General features: G+C 43.9%; 1 protein-coding gene across 2 annotated transcripts; it reads left to right on the forward strand.

Moving 5' to 3' along the window:
• Window positions 1-350: 350 nt before the first annotated feature.
• On the forward strand, window positions 351-23,646 carry lama4 (laminin, alpha 4). Of its 2 annotated transcripts, XM_080832268.1 has the most exons (40): window positions 351-667; window positions 3,600-3,701; window positions 4,636-4,763; window positions 4,897-4,977; window positions 5,323-5,537; window positions 6,169-6,269; window positions 6,549-6,729; window positions 7,317-7,400; window positions 7,887-8,038; window positions 8,290-8,400; window positions 8,611-8,722; window positions 9,375-9,539; window positions 10,169-10,362; window positions 12,004-12,120; window positions 12,446-12,594; window positions 12,965-13,106; window positions 13,231-13,324; window positions 13,458-13,574; window positions 13,770-13,955; window positions 14,162-14,301; window positions 14,606-14,770; window positions 15,600-15,745; window positions 15,978-16,140; window positions 16,524-16,657; window positions 17,034-17,205; window positions 17,296-17,427; window positions 17,532-17,674; window positions 17,903-18,032; window positions 18,388-18,525; window positions 18,962-19,095; window positions 19,188-19,349; window positions 19,687-19,840; window positions 20,009-20,199; window positions 20,307-20,496; window positions 20,736-20,891; window positions 21,211-21,370; window positions 22,017-22,147; window positions 22,230-22,323; window positions 22,485-22,604; window positions 23,053-23,646. In XM_080832268.1, exons 1-40 carry the CDS (start codon window positions 569-571, stop codon window positions 23,196-23,198), a joined length of 5,631 nt encoding a protein of 1,876 aa, XP_080688394.1. In that variant the 5' UTR covers window positions 351-568; the 3' UTR covers window positions 23,199-23,646. The 2 variants fall into 2 exon arrangements, with proteins under 2 accessions (XP_080688394.1, XP_080688395.1); XM_080832269.1 differs by lacking the exons at window positions 351-667; window positions 3,600-3,701; window positions 4,636-4,763; window positions 4,897-4,977 and adding an exon at window positions 4,989-5,003.
• Window positions 23,647-24,104: the final 458 nt, after the last annotated feature.

Genomic DNA, 24,104 nt, shown 5'->3' on the forward strand with positions numbered 1-24,104 from the left:
AGAGAGAGAGAGAGAGAGAAAGAGACAGAGACAGGATGGCTGCTCAGTTTGCTCTTTTAGATATCAAACGTTAGAACACGACCAAACTGTTGTCTGGAAAATCCAATGAGAAACCATCTCTCACAGGACTTTTTAATAGTTTATTGTTTGTTTCTCTTTCCGTTTGAGTTTTCCTGTCTGTTTCTCTCTGTGCTCAGCTCTCTCCAGCTGCATGCAATTTAGGGCTCGGGCTCTGGGAAGGGGCAGGGTTCGCTGAGGGGGGTGCTGGGGTGGAGGCTAGCAGAAGGGGGAGGGCCAGCAGAAGGAAGTCCATACAGTTTATGTGAGGGATCTCAGGCTGGGCTGGGCTGGGCTGGACTGGGCTGGACGGGGCTGGGCAAGTGCGAGTCCGGCACCGCATCTGGAAGTGGATATCCGAGGGAACACTAATGCAACAGAACCAGCGGAGCACAGCGAGCCCTCTGCGTCCTGGAGAGACCAGCCCACGAGACTAGCCAGGGCAGGGAGAGAGAGCAGCACCCTGCGGCAAAAACACGCACGCACACACACACACACACACACAGAGGAAATGGCTTTTAGAAGAACACTGCCCGTCCTATGTCTCCTCTCCATCCTCTCAGGAAGTGTACGGCATGTTTCCGCGGATGAACAGAACACAGTGGTCAAAGTAAGTCTGTCTGGCTCTCCTGATTTCTCTGCACTGCTGAAGAGGGCTGAAATCATCAATAGCTTTGCATGTACTAGAGCTTTTTGAACTGTCAGTCATCCTTGACATGCTTCCTATTATATCTGTTGATCATATCAATGTCATAATACCATGCTAATGTTGTAAGTAAAAGAAAGACCATAAGGGCAAGCTGTTTACTGTATGTGATCTGATAGCTCACTACATTTCAGAAAGCAACAGATCTTCTACTTTCTCTCTCTCTCTCTCTCTCTCTCTCTCTCTCTCTCTCTCTCTCTCTCTCTTTCTCTCTCTCTCTATGTCTCTCTCTCTCACTCTCTGTTTTTCCATGGGTCTCCCTGTTCTAGCTGCCCTCCCCAGCAGCAGCCTTAGTTGCAGTGCAGCATGTTTTGGGTCAGTGTTGGGCTAGCCTGAGTCCCAGATGAGGGCTGTCCTGTGGCCATGCTCTTGGGCTGCAATGCCAACGCCCAAAGAGACGAGACCAGCTGCTAGGTGTTGACTGGCACTATTAGTGCAGGGTTGTCAAGCAGTGGACAGAGTGGGAATGGGAGACAGAAGTGGGGGGGGGTTGGGGTGCTGATGAGTTCATGGTGGACCTGCTGATAGCTGCAGCTAATGGCTCTCTGAGAAAGTGTGATTGAAGAGCTCTGTCATGGATGCCCTTAACAAGAAAGGTTCAAATGGAATATTATTGTTGCCACATACTATAGCCTTAGAGACTGATTTGTGAAGTTTAGGATCAGATTTACTTTAGTTCTTGTGAAGTTGCTGTAGTTTTTGTCGTTTTCTCTTTTTTATTGTTTAGAACAGAGCGCTCCCATGCAGTCAGAAAGTCTATGTTTGTGACTGGATAAGAGCCGGATTCTCATGACCTCTGACTGGTCTGTGTGACTGGACAGGCTTTGGAATGGAGAAACAAACAGGAGAGTTTCCTCTCTGTCCTCCCTCGCCTCTCCAATGGAGTGCTGAAATGGTGGTAGTAAACCCGTCCCTGAACCTCTCTGCACCACAGCCAAAGTAAACAAGATGTCCAGCGCTCATTGTGAGAGATGGGGTGCAGAGGGGAGGGGAGGCGGGAGGCAGCCAGCAGCGCCTCTCGCCTAAAGCTGAGTGCGAGTCATGTACAGTACTCTCTATCCATAGCAGGTCTGGTTTGTGTTTACTTTGGTCAGTTTCGCAGTTCTGAGACAGCTCTCTCTGCTTTTCTGTGGCCCACTCCCGCTGTATGTCTTCAGCCCTTATCTCCAGAGAGAGGATGAATGGGGCTCTGCTTTAAACATTTCACCTCCAACACCATCGGCCTGGGATCAACAAGGGCTATTCTGTGTAGCTCAATGTCGGAGTGGAACATGATGACATCGTCTTTAGGAAATGCTGCGTGTCAGACAGAGCTGCCCTGTACAGGGCCGTGAATGAGAGCTTTGTTCTCGACAGTAATAGGAACACTTTGAACTTGTCAGAAATAAGTAACTGACTGCCCAGAGTCCCGTGCATCAGAGTCACTGAACTTTATACTTGTTGTCTGTGAACACTTGAGTGCAGTCGTATGGGATGGTGAAAAAAAAGTCTCTCATCTGGTTTCAGAATCAGAGAAGTGAAGACTGAACGGGCTTTCACATGCACCCAATCAGAGAGCTATAATTCACTTAGAAGGGATTCTGGACTCTAAGCATTTTACAGATTTCCTTGCTGAGTTCTGAATGCTGAATCACTCAACTGAAACATCTGCTCCAACTTCCCACGATCCCATGCTCTCAGGGTCCCTTGTGTATACCCGGTCCAGCTGTCGGTCACTGAGATGTTCACAAACCCAGGCCTAGTCTTTAGTTCATCTGGCTAGTTATCCAATGTTCCCCCCTAAAAACAAAAACCATTACCACAAATATACTACTATGTATGAGTTCTGATGCTGTTTCAGATAAGTGGTATACGCAATATTGGTGGGTAAGAAAGTGGCAGGAGTTGTTTGACTGATATCAGCAGCTCACAGAAGCTAACTGACCCAAACACAAATACTCGGCCTATGAGAAAGAACATCCAGATGAACGCACACACAGATCTGTTCACCTTATACTAGAGGTGGATCCGTAGAAGCACAGAGTAGTCCAGCGCATGTTTCTCATTTACTCTCTCTGGGAGGGCTGGGCTTTGGCTCTGGTGCCCTCACTGGAGTAAATCACGGAGTTCACATCCCACAGGAATGTGTGAGAACAGACTACACTGGATCCAGTGATCCATGAACAATTGATAAATTAATGGTGAGGGAAGGGAAGCCGTGGAATTGGAGTCAACTCTGGAACAAAGTGACTTTGTGGGATAAGAATTTCACATTTGCATTGCAGTCCAGTCAGTAGTGAGGGAATGACCCGAAAAATTCCTTCTTTGGCAACAGGGTACAGTTTACTAGCCTCAAGCATTGCATTAGTTCTGCACTATGTGCTGAATGGAAGGAAATGATGTCCTGTGAAATAAAGCTTCAGACAGGACAGGTGGTCATGCTACTATTCCCTCCAATGGTCCCTAGATACAACTATAAGAGATGTCTTCAGTCTTTTCCCCGATATCAGAACATCTGTACTGATGCCAAATATTAAATATTTACTCTTTTCTGAATTAATGATGTGTTGAATTCTGATGAAAGGGTTTGAAAAAGCAGTTCTCAAGGAAAATCTCAAACGGTCCAACCGCTTTTTATAAAGTGGACCCAGGTGGTGATTTAGCCAAATGACTTGCATATGATTGACTAATGTCTCCTTGGCAAAATAGGCTCTTGGGTAAGTTTGTTTTTTGTCAAATCTGGTTTTACTTAGAGGACATTTTAGTGGTTCCTCTTAACTTTGCTCCACATCTTAGAGAGAAGAGAACATGACTTGTAGCTGTGGTTGTAATTGTCCTTTGTGATTGCCTCTCTCAGGTGTGTGCCAGGGGACTATTCCTAAGCGAGCGGGGTGAATGCCTGCGATGCAACTGCAGAGGCCATGCAGACAGCTGTGAAGACATCACTGGAATCTGCATTGTAAGTCTCTCCAAATATCGGTTGGTGTTGTTCCCAGTAGCAATGAATCAGGTTGTGCAATGTTGTGGGGGGTGGGCTGCCTGCCAAAGAATGTTGTTGTTTCTCAAGATATGATTAAGTCTTGTTTTTGCAACAGTTCTACTGGTAGGGCATGGTGCTTAAACCGCCAGGGTCATAGATTCTCAAGAAACACATATCGTTACAGCGTAGGCATGTTTCTCACACTAAACCCAGAGCCTCTGACTCAGAGTAGGGATGTTTCTCACACTAAACCCAGAGCTGCTGACTCTAGATCAGAGTAGGGATGTTTCTCACACTAAACCCAGAGCTGCTGACTCTAGATCAGAGTAGGCATGTTTCTCACACTAAGCCCAGAGCCTCTGACTCTAGATCAGAGTAGGCATGTTTCTCACACTAAACCCAGAGCCTCTGACTCTAGATTTAATCCCACTGCTAAGGGAACTGTGAATCTGGGAGATCAAGTCTTTTTTTGCCACATGAACAAGCTAGTTACTATCGGGCAGCATACAATTTGATAAAAACAAGATTTTGCTAGTTACTTTGGATGGAGGTGTGTTTATGCAACAGCAGTGGGTACCACTTTACAATAAGACTCCATTATAAATGGTTTATAAATAGGTTATTAATTAGGTTGTAAACCCTTTGTAAGTCATTAATAAGACCTTATAAACTAGTTATAAACACAGTTTTTATATGTCAATGCGGGCTCACTATTTGGGAAGATCCCCATCTTGGCAACCCACTGTCTATCCCTTAACTTGCTCTACTAGCCTAATTGCACACTCCCTACCATTCTTGTATCTGTTACTAGAGATTAGAATATGTGCTTGTTCAATAAAGTCTTCCTCAGAGTTTCACTAAGTATCATCTCACAGCCCTTGCACATTTCACCATGCTAAACGTTTCCCTGCAGTCCTGTAAAGACAACTCCACTGGTGATTTCTGTGAAAGCTGTCAGGATGGGTTCACAGCAGAGATCACACCCGATCGTCGTCATTTGTGCCAACCCTGTGCCTGCCCACTACCAATCCCCTCCAACAAGTAAGTACACAGCCTCTCCCCTGGCTTGAGGGGACTGGGTATTTCTGGTTTAGTGGTTGAGTAAGGCAGGAAAAAGAGCAGTGCGTTGGTGCCCAGATTTGACTAGAATTCCTTCCCCTGTGTGTCCCGCCAGCTTCGCAGAGTACTGTGACCAGAGGGGGAGTGTTGTGCGCTGCGTGTGCCAACCAGGCTATGCTGGACACAGCTGTGAGAGGTGAGTGCTGGACACAGCTGTGAGAGGTGAATGCCACGTTCAGAACCAAATAACCTTCACTACAACAGCTTCTTTCCATGCAACACAATAGCGCTTATTTGTACCAAGAGCTCCAAATCCCTCAAGTTGTCAGAGTACTAATTCTTTCAGGGCTCTTTAATGGTCAGGGCATATTCATTGTATTCAGTGATGTACTATAACTCTAGTATCCAATAATAAAACGGTTCAGTGAGACCTGAGTTATGGATAAGGTTTGAAATACACACCTGGAAGAATTTTAATCTTTTAATATTTGTCGATAGCACAGAACAAGCCAACAAGTAAATCAATGTCCACTTCCACTAGATGTGCCCCAGGTTACTATGGGAACCCTATGAGGAAGGGAGACTCGTGCAAGAAGTGCGACTGCAATGGAAACTCTGATCCCAACCATATCTTCAATGAATGCAACAACGTCACGGGCCAGTGTCTAAACTGCTGGGGCAACACAGCGGGTGCCAACTGCGAGAGGTGTGCGCCTGGCTTCTACGGGGACGCCGTCAGTGCCAAGAACTGCAGGGGTGTGTGTGCCAACAGTACATTTAGACATCACAGTCCTGGGGCCAACATCTAGCCAACTGGAAAACATGCAAGGGACCTCAGATATGCAGCTAGATATACCCACTCACATGACTCTCCACATGCTGAGGAGATGTGGATAACAAACAACAAAGTCTAATATTGTCTTGGGGTTACAGTAATGCCAAACCTTTGCTTCAAAAGGCCCTTTGACAGTATAGGCTATGGCAGTCTCATAATTGGTGTTATGGACATAGAGGCTAGTGCAATTCAGTCATTGTTTACACAGTTGGACATACATGGTGGTTAGGATTCCGCTTGTGCACTCACAGTCCTGGCTGGCAATTGCAGCTCTGCAGCTCTGCACATCACAACCAGCTTCATATTACTTTCCAACCCAGGAGCGTAGAGAGTAAGAATAGCAACATGGAGTCATTGTTGGTTTGTTTACTTTTGGCATAACATGGACAGGGACTCGGAAATCTTTCCACAGTATATCTGGAGATGTAAATAGGGATCTGTCAGTGTAGAAACAGTGATTCCTACCATATCACCACGTTCATTTATTTAGGTATGAATGCATTTCCGCGCGTAAATGATACACATCTACTTGTTTTTGTCGGTGCTTTTCAGAGTGTCAGTGTGACAAGTGTGGCACGGCCTCCTGTGATGACCGCACTGGCGTGTGCCACTGCAGGCCTGGGGTCACTGGCAGGCTGTGTGACCAGTGTGAGGTAAGCGTGTGTCCAACCTGCCTTCAAAACAACCACTTTGAGCTTGAATGTTTTTCTTTACCTTTCACCCTCCCTTTAAACAATCATAGTACACCTGCTGATTGTACGTTCAATAATGAATTGTGAATTAATTGGCATCCAGTTTTACTATTTAATCAAATGAGTTTTTCGTGAACCCAATGAACTCGTTTAGTAGAATCTAAAATTGGGAGCCATCACATCCAGAGACCTTTTCATCACACTTCCGTGTCCCCCCCCCCCCCCCCCCCTATACTGCAGGAGGGCCACTCGGGGTTCTCCAGCTGTCTTGGCTGCCGGCGGTGTGAGTGCGCTACTGCTGCGCTCAAGACCACTTGCCACCCTCTCACCCACAGCTGTAAATGCCGCCCTGGAGCTGGAGGCCGATACTGTGAGCGCTGCCTGCCTGGCCACTGGGACTACAGCCCCTCAGGCTGCAAGAGTGAGTTCCCTGTGGACTACTGCTCCTCAATCTGCATCTTAAAAACCTGTTCAAGTTGGATTTAGTTTTTATAACACTATATACAGGACAGAATTAGTATTGCTTGAGGTGCTTCCAGAGCCTTACTTTGACTGTAAAGTGCGCTTCATTTCAGAATATATATGTCATATTAAATTGGACGGGGCCAATGCAATTCTAGAAACGTTATTTAAATATCCCATATCCCCATATCATGCTTCCCTAGGAGTCGTGAGACAGTGACCTATCCAGAATATCCTATGCAGGCTCTCACAAAAGATAAGGCTCATCGTAAGTGCTGGCATGTTCTCAAGAGAGTGGCTCTATCTGTTACTCCCACACCCACTCACTGCTGATGTCATTCACGGGGTGTCCACTTACTGGAGGCCACCTGGAGGCAGCTGCAGGGATTAGCAATGGGCTGCTTCCTGTGACATCACCCCCACCACCACGTTAGCCAGCTGTTTACGGCTCCGCGCCCAGTTTTAGTGTACTGCAGCAGATGCCCAGCGGGAGAGTGCCAGGAGAGGCGCCTCATACAGTGTGTGTTTCTGATGGGTGTGTTTCAGCATGTGACTGCACCAGTGGCCACTGCGACATGCACACAGGAGAGTGTCTGCCTGAAGCTTCCCAGGTCAGCGAGTGCAACATAGGTGAGTAAGCTTGCCACAGGCCACAGTGAAGGAGAGCACTGACATAACACAGCTCATCAACACGGTACAGCACGGCCCAGGAAACTACACTAACCTTTCAGAATATCACTAGTAGGCCCACTCAGGAGAAAGGAACAAAGCCTGAGAATTATGTTTCACCAAGTAGGAAGAATACAACAAAAGACACCATAATCAGACAATACTAAATGAATAACATGAAAATGGGTACCTATCAAAATTAAATATTTAGATGTTAGGAACATAGGAAAGCATTTTAAATGAATGACACAGAATGGCACCTCTTTCCAATCTCATCAGCTTTAGATGTTAAAAACGGATGATATAGTTAGTGTGGTGATCACAAGTGAAACACGTTGCAAACAAAGTCACACTCCCAAATTCCACTGCATTCACTTCCTCTGGAGTCTGTTGCACTGTGTTGACACAAGAGGACTTAACTTCTCCTCTTCCTCTGGTCACTCGTAGACTGCGATGAGTGCATCTGGCACCTGATTGGAGACATCCGGCAGTCCAACAAGACCCTGGATCAGCTGAAGGTCAGTGTGCTGAACATCTCCAGTGGGGCTGCAGCCAACGACCGCATCAAGTACTACAACTACACAGCCCAGCGCCTGCAGGTGAGAGTCTGACCCCACCCCATTGGGCCTGCCGTCACGGTGAATTAAGTATTAGCACTTATGCTAAAAAAAGAAACAGATTACATTTGTTTTGTTATTGTTGGTAGTTTCTGTAGCATGGAACGTTTCTAACAAAGTTTGCCAGTAGTTGTTACCCAGTTTCCTTATGTTCATTTTGAAAATAAAAATGGATGACTAGTCTGAAGTCACTACAATTTGTCTGAGATGAGGGTTTTAATGCTTTTGTTTAGGCACAGTTTGTTGGCTGGAGAAACAAGTCAGCCCTCATGAGATCACAGACTGATGAGCTGGAGGAGGCCACTACTGACCTGATCGCAGACGCACTCATTTTTTCAGAGCGGGTAAGAACACTCTTTCTCTGCGTCCAAATGAGGTAGCAGGACCTTTAAAAGCACTGGATTATGTTTTTATAAGTGGTGTTTAACCCCAGAATAAACAGTTGGATTACTTAAAACTCAAGCATATTAAATAGTCTGCGAGTGTACTGCAGTGTGACTCGCTCTGATGAGGAGGTGTATTGATGTTGTGTGGTGTCTGTGGCGGGGTGCCAGGGGAGCTCCGTCATAGCCCTGGGGGAGAGAGTGGAGGACGCCACCCAGAGCAGCTTCACCCTGGCAGACGAGCTGACCACTAATCTCACCGCACTCAACGTGCTAATAGAAGGTACTGTCAGGACGCGCTCCCATGGTTTACACCAACAGTATACAGTGGAACTTTCTTTGACAGTGAGAAACTATTTAGATCAGTGGTTCTTAACCTTATTGGAGGTACTGAACCTTGCAAATCAGTGCATTCACCGAACCCTTCGTAATTGGAAAAATAAAAATATAATTTCTTCAAAACATAGGTATAAAACACGGGCTATACTGTGTGTGTCTTGACCCCTGCCGAACCCCTGGGAGTGACTCAACGAACCCCTGGGGTTCGATCGAACCCAGATAAAGAACCACTGATTTAGATATTTGGATAACTTATTCATGGCCCCTTAAAGCCATGTCTATGTGATGACACATTACCATAGATTCTCTTCTATCACTTTCTGATAGAAGAGAATCTATTTTTAACCTTTTGAATTCAATGTTTGTAAATTATCATAAAGTGTAGTAATGTAATGTAATTTAATCAGCTGAAATATTGCAAAATGACTGATGTGGCTGGGTGATCTTACGCATGCAATATTTTCCAATATCTGCTGCAATTGTTTAACATGTTCATCTTCAGTTTTGAGGAGGGTTTGAAGTGAAACAGGAACAGAAATGGTTTTGATCAGAGAGCACTCTCTCACACGCTGACCCTGTTGTGGCTGACCCATCAGAGATGATCAGTGACTGGGAGCTGTACAGGGAGCAGCAGGAGGTGGACCCTCAGACAGCCAAGCAGAACACTGCTCATGCTGAGAGGATGGTCAGCAGGATGAGGGCCGTTGACCTGTCCACGAGGGAGCCCACAGCCACGGATGAAGCAACCGAAGCCCATGAATGTGAGATTCTAAGTGTTTCATGTCTCCACCATATCTCCTTGGTTTGATCAACTCGTGTCCTACCTCATTTTACAAAATATCCTTGTCATTTCAAGATTTTTTTTGTGACAGTATTTGGATATTACATTGTGATACCAATTTTGTTATTTTGAGATAAAAGCTGACGACTGTTTAGTCATTTCAAGATTTAGAGTTATTTAGACACCCGAAACCTAACCTAAAATATTGATCTATTGTAGTTTATTACCTAGAATGATGACCTAGTATTTTATCTTGGATTGCCAGTCACGTAACGTATGGAATCTTATTACAAAATGTCCTCTGGCTTCTACTTTCTTAACTTGTGGTTCAGAGCCCAAGCTGACAAACAAAAAAGTAAAAAGCCCTTTCCCTGAAAATGCAACAACTACTGTCATTCATCATGGCAAGCTGTGACATGTGTAATATAAAACACAGCATTTAAGGTTGAAGTAACTGTAATCAACTGATTCTTCATAGGCTGCTGTTATTTGTAATTTTAAGTAAGAGGGTGCAGGAACAGAATGTCTTTTTCTCTGCACAATGTAACGTTGCTGATGTTCTGTGTTGATGCACAGGAAGTGAGTGTCTTGCGTTCTTGTTTCCATTAGTGCTCCGGCGTGTCCGGCAGCTGGAGAAGCGGCTGATCTCCACCGAGGGCCGCGTCTCCCCCGTGAGGGAGGTGGTCTCGCGATTCAGCTCCAGACTTTCCCTGGCCGGGGAGCTGCTGGTGAAGGCTCAGACCACTAACACACAGACCAAGCAGAGGCACGAGGCCAACATCCTTAAACTCCAGAGGAACAAGGTATAGTTTCCCACTGAACTCCAGACTCCAGACTCCAGACAGCCGAGCCTGAGCGTGAACCTGTTATCCTCTAACCCTCCCTCCCCGCATCTCTCTCTCCCGTTCCCAAGCTCTCTGCGTTTGTCAACAGGGTTTCATTCCATTAGATTTCATTCATCAAATGCCTCAGGGGTTCAGACAGTGAGTGGAGGAGTCGGGTTGTGTTGAGTCTGGCAGCTGCCTTCCTCCCCCCTCCCTGTTATGGGAGTCTAGCTTACCCTTTTATCACCAGGAGGAAATTGTTTCTTTATAGGCTAATAAATTACCGAAACTCAAGAACGAAGGCGCTAATTAACATGGTGCCTCTAGCTACCAACTGTGCTCAGGACACGGTGGCAGTTTGGATTTATGACTCTTGAATCATGAAACTTTAGTAGATGTCAGAACAACAACATGTTTTAAAATACATTTAAGGCCACTATCCTCTCTTATTCTCTTTTACAATGTAGTGAACCAAATATAGTTTGTTTAAGAGGCATTGCATAGTTTTAATCTTTTTAAATATTTAGATTTTCTTTTATTTTGGGTTTCTGAGCCGGAACCCCAGACCCAGGTGAATAGCCAATGGGTAGCTAATGGGAACAGTAGGTGTGTCACATTCACATGACCATATATCATCAAAATGAACTTTAAGATGGTGTAAAAACTAGTTCCCTACAAAAACATACCGTTACAGTATACTGTATAACCATGGGAATATTTTTTGATGACGCAATAAAAGTTGGGACCGTGAGAACCTTTATTGAGATAACTTATGTATTGAGTACTGAACATGATCCATGAGATGGAGGCCATGATTGTCTTTCTAATTAGAAAATATATTAAATAAACAGATAAATGGTGAAAATAAGTAAGAATAAGCCCCACAGCACTATAACTGTTATTACAAAACATTGCTTAGAGTTCAGTTCTTACTCAAGAAAATCTGTTTGAAATTATTATTATTAGGCACATTTTCTCTGCTCCAACTGTGTGTGCAAAACTCATTCCATGAACAACGCCCGAAGGCTCTGCTTTCCCTGGCCAGACAGTTTTTTTTTTATGGTCATTATTGCTTATTTACTCCCTTATCAGCGTAGGTTTTCAGTCGAAATAAAGTGAACAGGAAAACACTGGCTGCTTTATACAATCAAACCTTGCAGTAACCGAGACCAAATCCATGCCATTTGACATTTATAAATCAGGTTTGCTGTCCCACACACGTGAGCGTCTGAGTAATAAGTTCCTGTTTGTTATCCTTCACTACTGCCACTGGGAAGGCTAGTGTGTCCCATAAAATGGGGGTCTCTGCTAGGCATTGATAGCATGAGCACTTGCTTTCAAAATGTACAGAAGTGTAGAAAACGTGCAGCCTGGTTAAGATTCAGACATGACAATATATTGCGACTTAAACATGTACAAAATTGATAACATGCCATAGCAGCATAGTCAGCCATGTCAGTTGTCAACCTTACAGAGAAATTCTGATCGCATCTGTCAGAGTTTAGATCTGCATGGCACCTTGACTGTTGAGCTGAAGTTACCCTTAATAATCTTAGTAAGTAAATGAGTCTGCTATAGTGTTAAGCATGTGTAGAGATCCATAATGTCCTGTGTGCTTAGGCCCAGCAGCAGAGGCTGATGGAGAACAATGAAGCCGTGAATGACACCCTCAGCATGGCAGCAGACATCATCAGTGACACAGAGCTGGGTTTGGCTGATATGGAGGCCATGGTGAAGGTGAGCATGCCAGTGATCATCAACATAATGCTTTACAAAAGTGTTAAATACGAACATCCATTGTGGTTTTTTTTTAGTTTGTAGATGGACGCCGAAAAATATGACTTTCTATTTGGCTCAAATTTGGCTTTGTATCTCCCAAAGATACAAAGAACAGGCTTGGTGGAATGATGTCATTTTAATCTACTGAATACTGAACAAGTTTTAAATTTCTATGTCTGGCAACAATTTAATTTTCTACAATTCCCTTCAATGTATTAAACAGTTGCAAATGAAATTGTCCTGGGGTACTGACATTAAACCCATTGGCTCTGGCTCTTTGCAGAATGTAAGTCAGTATCATGCCGCCATTGACGGGTCAAGCAAACTGCTCATAGACAAAACAGAGAGCCTCTCTCTGGCCGACAGGGACCTGGTCCACAAAGCCACAGAGTATGCCGAGGATCTGGAGAAGCAAGCTGAGCAACTGGAGCGGTACGTTCCTCAACAGCATCTTCTCTAAATGTTCCTATTCTTTTGACCTGTATTGTTGTGCACCTGTGGGTCTTCATCATTAATCAGCTGAAGAAACAGACTGTGAAGATTGCATTATTTACTGTACAACCTTCATTCAGTGTTGACTGTGAGTAACAAGTTTAGTTGGATTTTCAATTTTGCAACAGCAAGTCTTCATAGATAAATGAATAAATATATTTGTCAAAGACATTTAGATGCATTACGTTGCATCCTTGCTAGAGGCCAGAATCCATCTATACAATGACTGTGTTAATACTGTGTTGAACATGCCTTTTGTATACTATACTAAATACTAATACTAATACTCATTTTAACACATTCTTTTCAGTAATCTCAAAGGAAGTGATGTCAATGGGATTGTCCAGAAAGCTATAGATGCATCCAATGTACATGACAACATCATCAAGTACGTTGACGACGCAAATATAACAGGACTGACAACCCTGGACTTGGCTACACGAGCTGAAGATGTAAGTGTGAAACCTCACCAGTTTCATGTTTTTATTGAATTTAATAAATCATTCCTCAAACTCATTTAAAAACTGACCTCCTGTTTTGCACGCTTTGTTGATGTGCCTCTGTTGGTAATTAAAGGCGATTGCGGGGATCGGTACCCAGCTTGACTTTCTGAAGACACAGAGTGACCTCTACTTTAGAGATTCGGTCTCTCTGCGCTCTGAAGAATATGGTAATATGAAACATATTCTTTTCAGGTGTCATCAGAAACTTCAGTCAGTACAAACACAACTGGCTCCTAAATGATAATGAGGTTTTCTCATTTCTTTAATTATTTTGTTTCTTTTGTTGATTTTCTCTTCCAGAGGTGAGAAACTTGGTGCGTGACACACTGACTTACATCGACGAGACAAATGAAACCCTGACTGATTCAAACAAGAAGCTTGTTGTTATACTGAATGACCTCAGTGCGTTGCAAAAAGGTAACAGCGCTTTTCTCCTCCTTTCCTAGGTTATTGGTTACTGTCTTTTGTATTTTCCCTAAATAAATATAATAATTCTGTTTGTATTAAAAACAAATATGGGGATCTAAAGATAGAAGTGGATGGTGAGACATGCCATTACGTCTGTGCATGTAATGCTATTACAAGTCTTCTCCTGTGAATGACGTTCCGCAGACCGTACGAGCAGGCGGTTAGAGTTTTCCCAGGAGGTGGCTGAGGGCACCCTGAACCGCTCAGCAGAGGTCCTGCAGACCATCACCCCCATCAGTCAGAAGGTGCAGGAATGGTCCAACAACCTGAACAACAATGAGTACTCCACAGAAGCCTTTGACCGGGCTGTAGTCTCCGCTGGAGAAGCAGGTAACCCAACCCATCCAGACCTTATCATCCGGCACCATAGGAGAGCTTTGGTTTTTTTACTGAAGCAAAGTCATTGTGACATTCTTTGGCATTTCACAACTCCTTATTCGTAGTGTGACTAGAACATTTAAAATGCTCTATTCTAATTTTGTTTTCATAATTTGAGTACAGACGTAATTGTGTGTCATTGGTTTGTGTGTATGCAGTGGATAACCTGTCTGAGATTGTTCCGGAGCTTCTGGACAAGCTTCGTGTGGTGGAGGAGAAGAAACCTGTCAATAATGTCTCAACCAACATTCTGAAGATCAGAGAGCTTATCGCCCAGGCCAGGAGTGTGGCCAAGAAGGTAGGCTGGAGCCCCAGGGCCTGGTTGGACCACGGGACTCTTAACAGATTTTTGTACATTATAGAATTAAACAGAATGTGCCTGTCAGAACACAGTGTTCTGTTTGCCGGAGTATGATATTTTGTCAGTCTTTCCAGTCTGAAGAAGAGCGCCTTAAACTTTAATTATTCAACTTTATTATACGGCAAGGACAGTACGAGCGTTCTGATTGGCTAATGCCTTCATATTTCCTCATGACTCAACAGTGACCAAAACAAACGTCCACAAAGTAAATGTGTCACTATGATTATGTATCTGTCTGCAGGTCCAGATCTCCATGAAGTTCAATGGCCAGTCTTCTGTGGAGGTGCAGCCTCATCCAAACGTGGAGGAGCTGAAGGCCGTGACGACCATCAGCCTGTTCATGCGAGTGGACCCCGACAAGGACCCCATCGAGGACCGTTTCATCCTTTATCTTGGAGACAAAAATGTGAGCAAAGCTGCTGAGACAGAGCGACGCCGGGCCCATCCCCCAGCACCTCCTCTAGGGGGTTTATATAAGGCAGAGCCGTACAAAACGGCAACTTCACAAGCTCTCTGTTGTCGGTGTGTGTGTGTGTTGTGTGGATATGTGTCAGAGGGATAGAGAGACATTCAGTTCTTCAGTGAGTTTGATCTTGAGGGTGGCACAGATGAAAGGCGCTGCAGAGGCATGGGGTATGAATAGTTTGTTGTGATCATGCGAACAGGAAAAGCCTTGGAGAGCTGACAGTTGCCTTTTTCAAAAGGTTTCCAAGAGACGCCTGCAACAATGGTTTGTGTGCTTTCAAAGTAGTGGATCATTTACATAAGCATCAGTGCACCCCCCGCACACAGGGGTACATGAAGACAGGCACCTCCTCTATGGGCCTCACATCTCTTCAATGATGCCTCTTTCTGTGACTTTGTGGGCTTCCTGCATTAGTTAGCGGTGGCTATGCCGCAGGGGTACTGCTGTTTTATAGGAAGAGAAAACAGACTCAAAGTAACTTCTGTCTGTCTCTGCAAATGTATCTTTGTTTCACTTGGTGTACTGCAGTATGCAAGGGCTCATGTGTTGTGTTCCATTTGGTACAGTTTCCTTACAGAGGAAGTACACCCTGTGTGTTTATAATCCTCATTACCTTCACGTACTGTCATTATTGTGTACAATATTGGCCCTTTTTTTGGTACAATATGCTGGTTCCATTAGTCAGGAATAATCATACTATGAAGTCTAGGTTTCAAGTGCCTTCTCAGGCTGGAAGGTGATATCAAATGTAGGTTTTTTTCTTCAACAGGGGCAGAAGGACTACATGGGTTTGGCCATCAAGAATGACAATCTTGTGTATGTCTACAATCTGGGAGGGGAAGATGTGGAGATTCCACTGAGCTCCAAGCCTGTCAGCTCTTGGCCGCCAGTTTTCAACCTCATCAGAATGGAGAGGTGACATGAACGCTCTTTTGTAGAAGAGAATTCTCCTTTAGTTATTTTGTTTTGTTCCGATGATCTCAGTCATCTGCCTCAAACCACATGTGGGAGTTGTGTTTTAAGATTCCAGAAAGTTCTTTCCATCTTGTAACTTCACGATGGCAATGATCCAGAGTGTTGGGGTTTATGTGAATATCCAGGCGTTATCCCATAAGTAAACTCCCACTGCTCTCTGCTCCTGATGCAGGCTGGGTCGCCATGGGAAGATCTTCTTGACTGTGCCCAGTCAGAGCACCACAGCTGAGCAGAAGTTCATCCAAAAGGGTGTGGCTGATGGGCCGGACTCCCTGTTTGACCTGGATCCGGCAGACACTGTGTTCTTTGTAGGAGGCGTCCCTCCTGGGGTCAAGGTAGGTCCGAAGGAAGCTTACACTGGGCCCCTAACCCCCAGCTCCACACCAGACGGCTGCAAATTCTCCTGGCAACACTAAATTACATTACTGGGCAGATGGTCTCCTCTATCAGCTCCTCTTCCTAAATAGTTTGGATTTCACACATGACCCAGTTCCACAGCTGAATCAGTTCCGGCTGAAAGCAAGCAAGCAGCAGTAGTGAGTTCTGTCTCAGGCTCTGCTTTTTTAATGGTAGACCTGTGGTATGCCATCTTGAAAAAACGTTTAGAAAATTCAGTCTGTGGAGTTTCACACTATGAATTTCTTGTGTTTGTGTTAGTTCTCGTGCTGTGTTTTTGTTACTTGTGAATTCCAATATTCATATATCATTTTTTTGACAGCTCCCTCCACCCCTAAGCCTTGCACCATTTGTGGGATGTCTAGAATTGGCCTCTTTGAATAATGATGTCATAAGTCTTTACAACTTTAAAGAACTACATAAAATGGATGTGGTGGCTTCCCAACCTTGTGCCAGGTATGTAATTGTGTTGATATTATAGTAGCTATGCTATAATGGTGCATGAGGTAATATACTTAATATAATTAACTTAATATTTAAGTCATTCAAGAGATAGTGTATCTTCAAAGACTATCCCTTCATAAATCAAACAGCAATGCTGTTTCCACCCTCTCCAACTTTTTACATTGATCGTTTCATGTGAAGTCAACCCCCAAACCATGGTATTTCACACCAAATATTCTAAACAACCTTTGCCCAAAAAGAGGCACCAGGTCAGACACTTTCAAGGAAGACTGTTCACACGTATGTGTGTGTTTAAAAAGGCTCCCTTCTTCTTACATGGCTCAGGTTCCTGTGTGTCAAATAAACCATCTGAACTTTTGATCCACAGGAATAAACTGGCATTCTCTCAGAGTCGAGTGGCCAGCTATCTGTTTGATGGCACTGGCTATGCCCTTGTCAGTAATATTGAGAGGAGGGGTCGGATTGGCGTCGTCACCAGGTTTGATGTTGAAGTCCGAACTGTAGCCAACGACGGTATCCTGCTTCTGATGGTCAATGGGGTAATTTAAATTATTTATTTTCTGCGAAAAACACTTAATACAACAACAATTGTACAGTCTTTAAAATTGTGGATAAATTTTTTTCCTCAGTCAAATTACTTCTTGCTGGGACTGAAAGATGGGTACCTACAGCTCAAATATGATTTCAACTTTGCCGGAGGACCAATTGTCATGGATAGCAAATTACCTAAACTGCAGATCAACGATGCACGGAACCATGAGGTAAAGCATCAACAGTTGATATTTCTTTCCTTTCCGCAGTATTATTCATTCGTGACAGGAAGAGACGCCCCCTCTAAAAATATCACCTGGATCTCTTTTCTCAGGTGTCTGTAATCTACCACCACTCCAAAAAGATCATTCTGTTGGTGGACAGGAGTCATGTGAAATCCATCGAGAATGAGAAAAAACCCTTGCCCTTCTCCCATATCCACATAGGAGGCGCTCCCTCCAGCATTCTTAACTCCAGGCATGTCAATGCACTGCACACAGTCCCACTCACACACAAAGGAAAAGACCTTTAGAGCGGCTCAACCAAAATTAGCTTCTAACCTTGGAGGTGTAACATTGGACAATTGTAATCCAATCTCAGTGGCGCACAGAGCCTGGGATTAAATAGCATTACACAGACATGTCCTTGTTCTCGTCCCATTAGGATGCTCTTCTGATCTTCTGAAGTGTATTTTCCCGTTCACAGGTCAGAGCTGTCCTCTTTGCTAGGACTGAGAGGCTGTGTCAGAGGCTTTCAGTTCCAGAAGAAGGATTTCAACCTTCTTGAGGAACCCGGAACCATTGGCATCAGTAGTGGATGCCCAGAAGAGTCCTTTGTATGTACTGATCATTACCAGAGGCTGATTTCGGCCTGCTTTCCACTTTGTCACTATACCTTTAAGTACAATTATAATGCATCTTCGATCTGGACCAGCATGTCTATCTAGTGGCTTTACTGGGTCCTCAGGCTTCTGTAACAATAACTCTAATCTAGGAAAACAAAATAATGATATATCAATATAGGAACCTTACATTATATGTTCAGGTTGATCAATTGTCTCATAATTTTTCATTATTGTATGGACAATATCAATTAGTCTGAATAGTAAACTAATACTAACCAATAGTAGACTAAATTCCAGAAGAAGCACATTTTTTTGTTGGCTAACGCCTTAAATATGGTCACTTTAGATGTCCCGTCAAGCATACTTCAGTGGAGAGGGCTACCTGGGATCCACAGCGAAGATTACGCCTTTCGAGGCTTTTGAAGGGGGTTTCAACTTCAGAACACAGCAATCTGCTGGTCTACTGTTTTATCATAATGATGGGGTAAGTGTCTTCATGATTTTAACATTCAGACAGTTTTTAAATCCTCTCTTGCATTACAACATATCATACCATATCTATTTATTTCACCCTTCCTGTATAACCCAATACCATATAGTATTTATTTATGCCTGCTCTTCCTGGACTCTCCACTTTGCACTATTGTTTATCCATTGCACTGTTGTATTGTACTGTTGTATTGTATTGTTTTGCACTGTTGCACTGATTTGCACTGTTGTATTGTTTTGTGATGTATATATGTGTAATATGTGTAAGCACACTGAGAGCCACTGCACCAAGAAAAATTCCTTGTTTGTGCAAACTAACTTGGCCAATAAAGCTGATTCTGATTCTGATTCTGATTCTGACAACAGACAGAAACCACTATAGGTCACGGCCTACGGAAAATGTGTGTAATGATAGATTTTGTTTCCCTTAGACTGATGAGTTCTCCATCTCTCTGGAGAATGGAGGAGTAGTGATGAACTCTAAGGGGACCAAAGTGAAATCACACAAGAAAAACTACAATGATGGAAGGCAACATTTCCTTGTGGCCTCCGTGACCAATACAAAGTAAGACTGAGACATACTCTGGTTACAGTCACTCTGGAATTCTGTTCTTTTCACAAAAAGATGCTTAAATACATCAAATCTGCTTCCTCCAGGTACGAGCTTGTTGTTGATGACAAAGACAAACAAGAGAAGAAACATTCACCAAGCTCAGCCTCGTCCTCCGCTGCCACTGAGAAGCTCTTCTACTTTGGGGGATCTCCCGCAAGCAAGGCTGTGAACTTCACAGGCTGCATCAGCTATGCATACCTAACCAGGTACCAACTCACTCATATAACCTTAAGACATCAGCACTGCCTCCATAACACAGGTGCTTCACCTTTATATAACTGCAAGGGTTTTAGGTTGACCTGATGAAGGAATCAACCTTCACTGAGGCTTTAATAAAATAGCTGTATTTCAACTTGATTTATGGAGAATCTCTGATACCACTATAAACTGCTCTCTGTTAGCAGTCAATCATCAATAAAGGGTCCACTTAAGTGCTTGTGGGTATAATTGGGGGTATAACTGCTAGTGAAGTGAAATTATGTGTGATGGAGTCTCTGTAACGCTGTGCTAAAGCTCACTCATGCTGTATTGCCCCCCCTGCAGGCATGACAGGGACATTGAGGCTGAGGACTTCCAGAAGTACCCTGAAAAAGTTGAAACCTCCCTACAAGACTGCCCCATGGAGAAACCCCCTGCTGCTCTGCACCAGAAACCAGGCAAAAACTCCTCCAAACCCAAACAGGGACCGTCCCGCAAGGTAACAGGAAACTAAAAAATTGTATATATAGGTATCTAGCGTGTTGTATAAGAACATGATCACATTTCTAAGTTTAGGAGAGAAACCATGTAAAGGTACAGATTATGTGTGAATATGTGCATTTCTCAAATGATCAGCCTGTTTATGAAGGTGTATATTTTCCATCAGGTTGGCAGGGATAAGTCCAGCCTCCCTCAGGGCCTCCTGGGATTGAAGAGTGAGCCCCTGGAGGCTCCGGAGACAGAGAGTGCACCCTGTTTAATTTCCCAGAAGCCTCGGGCCACGCGCAATGCCAACCACTATGGGGGCACGGCAAACAGCCGTCAGGAGTACAACATTTCCGAGTCCATCAATGAGAGGTTGGTCTCTGATAAGAGGCTTCAAAAGAAGAGACTTAACAAGATACTAAAGAGACCATTTGTTCAGTGGTTCCATCTAACGTCTGTTGTCTGCCTCTCATCCCCAGGTCTCACTTCTCTCTGTCTGTAAAGACTCAGTCCAACTTTGGTTTAATCTTCTATGTGTCAGATGAGACAGACAACAACTTCATGGCACTGTTCATGGCCCAGGGGAAGCTAATGTACACCTTCAACATTGGCCAGGACAAAGTCAGGATCAAAACCCAGGAGAAATACAACGACGGAGCTTGGCACAATGTAAACACAATGCACACATTTCCCCCTTCAAAACCACCTCCTCACATGTCATACAGTCATCTCATAATGTACACCTTCGTCACAAAGCAATGAGATCACCTCGTTTTTAACTGACTAAATCCCAGTCACTCCCAAAACAGAGATGTTCTCTTGTTTGTCTGTGGGTGTGACATGTTGACCTCACTACATGCACTCATCCGGTGTAAAGGCTAACAGAGGTATCACCTATTTCCCTCCAGGTCATTTTCATCCGAGATGGGAACACAGGCAGATTGATAGTAGATGGTCTGACTGTCCTTGATGACCGAGTCACAGGCACCAACGCCTCATGGCACGTCAGCCGCTCTGTGTACGTGGGAGGGGTGCCTCCAGGAAAAGCCCAGACGAATATACAGGTATGCATAGGTGCATTAAATTCACCTTCATTTAGACCACAGTTCTTCTCAAACAATGAACAGACTTCGAACACTGTTTAAAGTTCTAATGCCTTTTCTAATGCCATTGAAGCCTGTTAAGATCGATGTGACTTATAATATTATATAATATAAGCATATAATATTTAAAATAATTTCTACATTCTTTATTAATTTAATGCATTCCAAACAATACAGTAAGTTTTTTCTTTTTTACAATTCAACCCTTCTGTTTTTATTGTTACTCATTTATTTCTAAAAAATGATCTAACGTGAAGACCTCTCTGTCTCTCCCTATCAGAGGAACTCTGCATACAGCTTCACTGGCTGCGTGAGGAACCTCCAGCTGAATGGTCGGAGGTTGTCCTCTGCGTCCCGAAGCTTTGGGGTGGTTCCGTGTTTTGAGGGGCCATCTGAGCCAGGGGCTTACTTCTCCGAGGAGGGCGGATATGTTGTTCTGGGTAAAACACAGCTCCTCATTCACTGCTTAAAGGCCAAATACATTCCATGTTTTTCGTGTAGGGAAAAACAGGAAGGGCTGACATGCTTCTTATTGCAGAAAGGGCCTCTCCCCTGCAATTTGACCTACAGATACTCCCTAGCTGTGTAACATGTTTATGATTTTACCAGAGGAGGAATATCATTAAGACTCCATATGGTTTTGCATTTATTTGACATTTCACAGGGTATACCCTCACAGTGAAACATGGCAGTAGTTCTGCCACATGACATTTTAAGCTTTTAGGTTTCCTTTACTCAGCGTTAACAAACTCTTGGGCTTTCTACTGGAGGTGGAGACAGTAGTTCTCTTCACGACGGTAGAATATGATAGCCTCTGTGCTGCTGTGAGGGGCCAGGGGATTGGTGGAGAGTGCAGGGCAAAGGGGAATACTTTCAGACACCAAGGTCTTGGGAATGGCACTGCAGCTGTTAAATAAGCAGGGAACAATTTCACACCCGAGTGTGGACGGCTGAGTTTCACACGTGCACATGCCACAGTGCACGGAAAGTAGTGAGACATTCCAGGTCAGAGGCAGCGGAGGTGATGTGCAGCAGAGGGGGAAGACTGGAATGACCGACTGACTTTCCCATCCTCCCCTACTACAGATGATTCCTTCAGTCTGGGCCTGAAGTTTGAACTGGTGGTGGAGGTGCGCCCCCGTGTGGCCACAGGTGTGCTACTGCATGCTTACGCATCAAAGGAGGAGTACCTCACTGTGTATGTTCATAACAACCAGGTAAGGTTTGCATGTCCACCGGTGATGCATTCAAAAGGCAGTAGTGATTCAGTGCACCTTACTGAAATGTATTTCTTTTAAGGTCGTGGTCTTGGTGAACAATGGTATCCGCGAGTTCTCCACTGTTGTTACTCCCGTGCAGGGAATGTGTGACGGCAACTGGCACAGAATCACAGGTAAACATTCCCACAATGAGTTTATACAAGTTCTCTCCATCACTACATGAACATTACATGTCCAGTGGCAGTGGCAGGTCTCTGGAGATCACAAACTGAAATGAAATGTAGTGCTAATAAATTTGACCTATTCTTATATTCTGACTTATTGTCACTTGCAGTCATTCGAGATGCCAGTGTTGTCCAGCTGGATGTAGACTCAGAGGCCAATCATTCGGTTGGACCCCTCAACTCTGGAGCCCAAATCTCCAGGACTCCTGTGTTTGTTGGAGGAGCTCCAGGTAAGTGAAGGGCTACATCACAAGAGCCTTGTTCAGCACTGAGCAAGTGTTTCAGGGTGCACATGTTCCACAACTGGGAATGTCACTACTTGACATGTGCATGAAAATCTTCATAGGAAGTGCACACAATGCATACATTCTCTTTCCTGGTGTGTGTTACTTCCACAACTCTAAGGAACTATATTAGAAAGATACTCCGTTTTGCATATGTAATAAAACATTTGTAAAGTATAATAAAACATTTGCACATATGTTTAAGGCCATATGTTGTATATTTCTCAGTTCATTACTCAATGTAAATATATATCTATATATATATAGCCTCAATTCTCATAAAACAATGACTGGACTCACTGAGTGACTAAATGAATACACACAATATAAAATACAAGAGAAAATGGACAGAAAGTAGAACAACTTGAGTAACCTGATTCTTTTTCTCTGCTAGCATCCCTGCTCCCACCAAGTGTTGCAGCCAGGAGATCTTACACAGGCTGCATTAGGAACCTGACCGTGAACGAAACTCCTGTCAGCTTCCGCAAAGCAGCTCTGGTCAGTGGAGCAGTTGGCGTTGAATCCTGTCCTGCAGCATAGCGACAACAACCATGACAACCGTCCCATGCCATGACAACAACACCAAACACATGTCCACAAGCTGATTATCCTGTTCAAAATATGTTATGTATTAAATTGTATTCTTATTCTGGAGTCCTAATGGGAGTGTCTGTTATGTTGTCAGTATGTTGCATAAAACACTTTTGTCTAAAATCCTCTTGCGCTTGTGAGTCACTGAGTTCAGAAAACTATTAACAGACATAATTTTCACTACTGAAAATACCACAACTGATATGACAATCAAAGATTCCTGATCACAGCTCAAGAAGCAACACACTAACCAGATTGTTTTATATTATGTCCCACCCCTATCTAATAGCACATATGTATGCTGCATATCATTTAATGTTATTAACACACTTTTTTCCTTTGGAAGTATACTTTCTTCAATGGAAATTTGGTTCTACTTCAATAAATCCTGCCCATATATGTGTCTGGTTATCCATCTGTACAGATATTTGCTATTTTTTAATCAGTTTCACTAGAGAGAAATGGGACCATGTCCATTGTTTCCATATTAAAGATGTGTGTGTTGTTGTTGATAATATAACCTGTTCTGCTATGGATGTCGGTCTAGTCAGATGGAGAAGCCTCCATTTGTTATTTTGATACAACTGACAGAGATCTTCAGCGTTCCTACCTATGTCCAATTTTTCTTTTCTTTCACCATGCTGTCCTGCTTAACCTAAGCAATATATAATGTGTCACAAATGTGTCGACCAAACAGTGAAACAAGAAAGGGGTTATATATACTGCTCACACGTTACAGTTGACGCCGAAGAAAACATCTACGAAAGCAACATGCTCTTTACAGTGAGTGATTGGTCATGGTATCTGACGTCATCAAAAAGCGTCCAATTCAAGCTCTGGCGCGGGGCGTAGCGG

This window comes from Sprattus sprattus (assembly GCF_963457725.1).
Source record: "Sprattus sprattus genome assembly, chromosome: 2".
NCBI classification, from domain to species: Eukaryota; Metazoa; Chordata; class Actinopteri; order Clupeiformes; family Clupeidae; genus Sprattus; species Sprattus sprattus.

Excerpts from the sequence above, each read along its gene's own strand:
- lama4 (XM_080832268.1), top strand. The coding sequence starts at position 569 with ATGGCTTTTAGAAGAACACTGCCCGTCCTATGTCTCCTCTCCATCCTC. Across the intron at positions 6,270-6,548 it reads GGCTGTGTGACCAGTGTGAG|GAGGGCCACTCGGGGTTCTC; the intron begins GTAAGCGTGTGT and ends CCTATACTGCAG. Across the intron at positions 8,401-8,610 it reads CACTCATTTTTTCAGAGCGG|GGGAGCTCCGTCATAGCCCT; the intron begins GTAAGAACACTC and ends GCGGGGTGCCAG.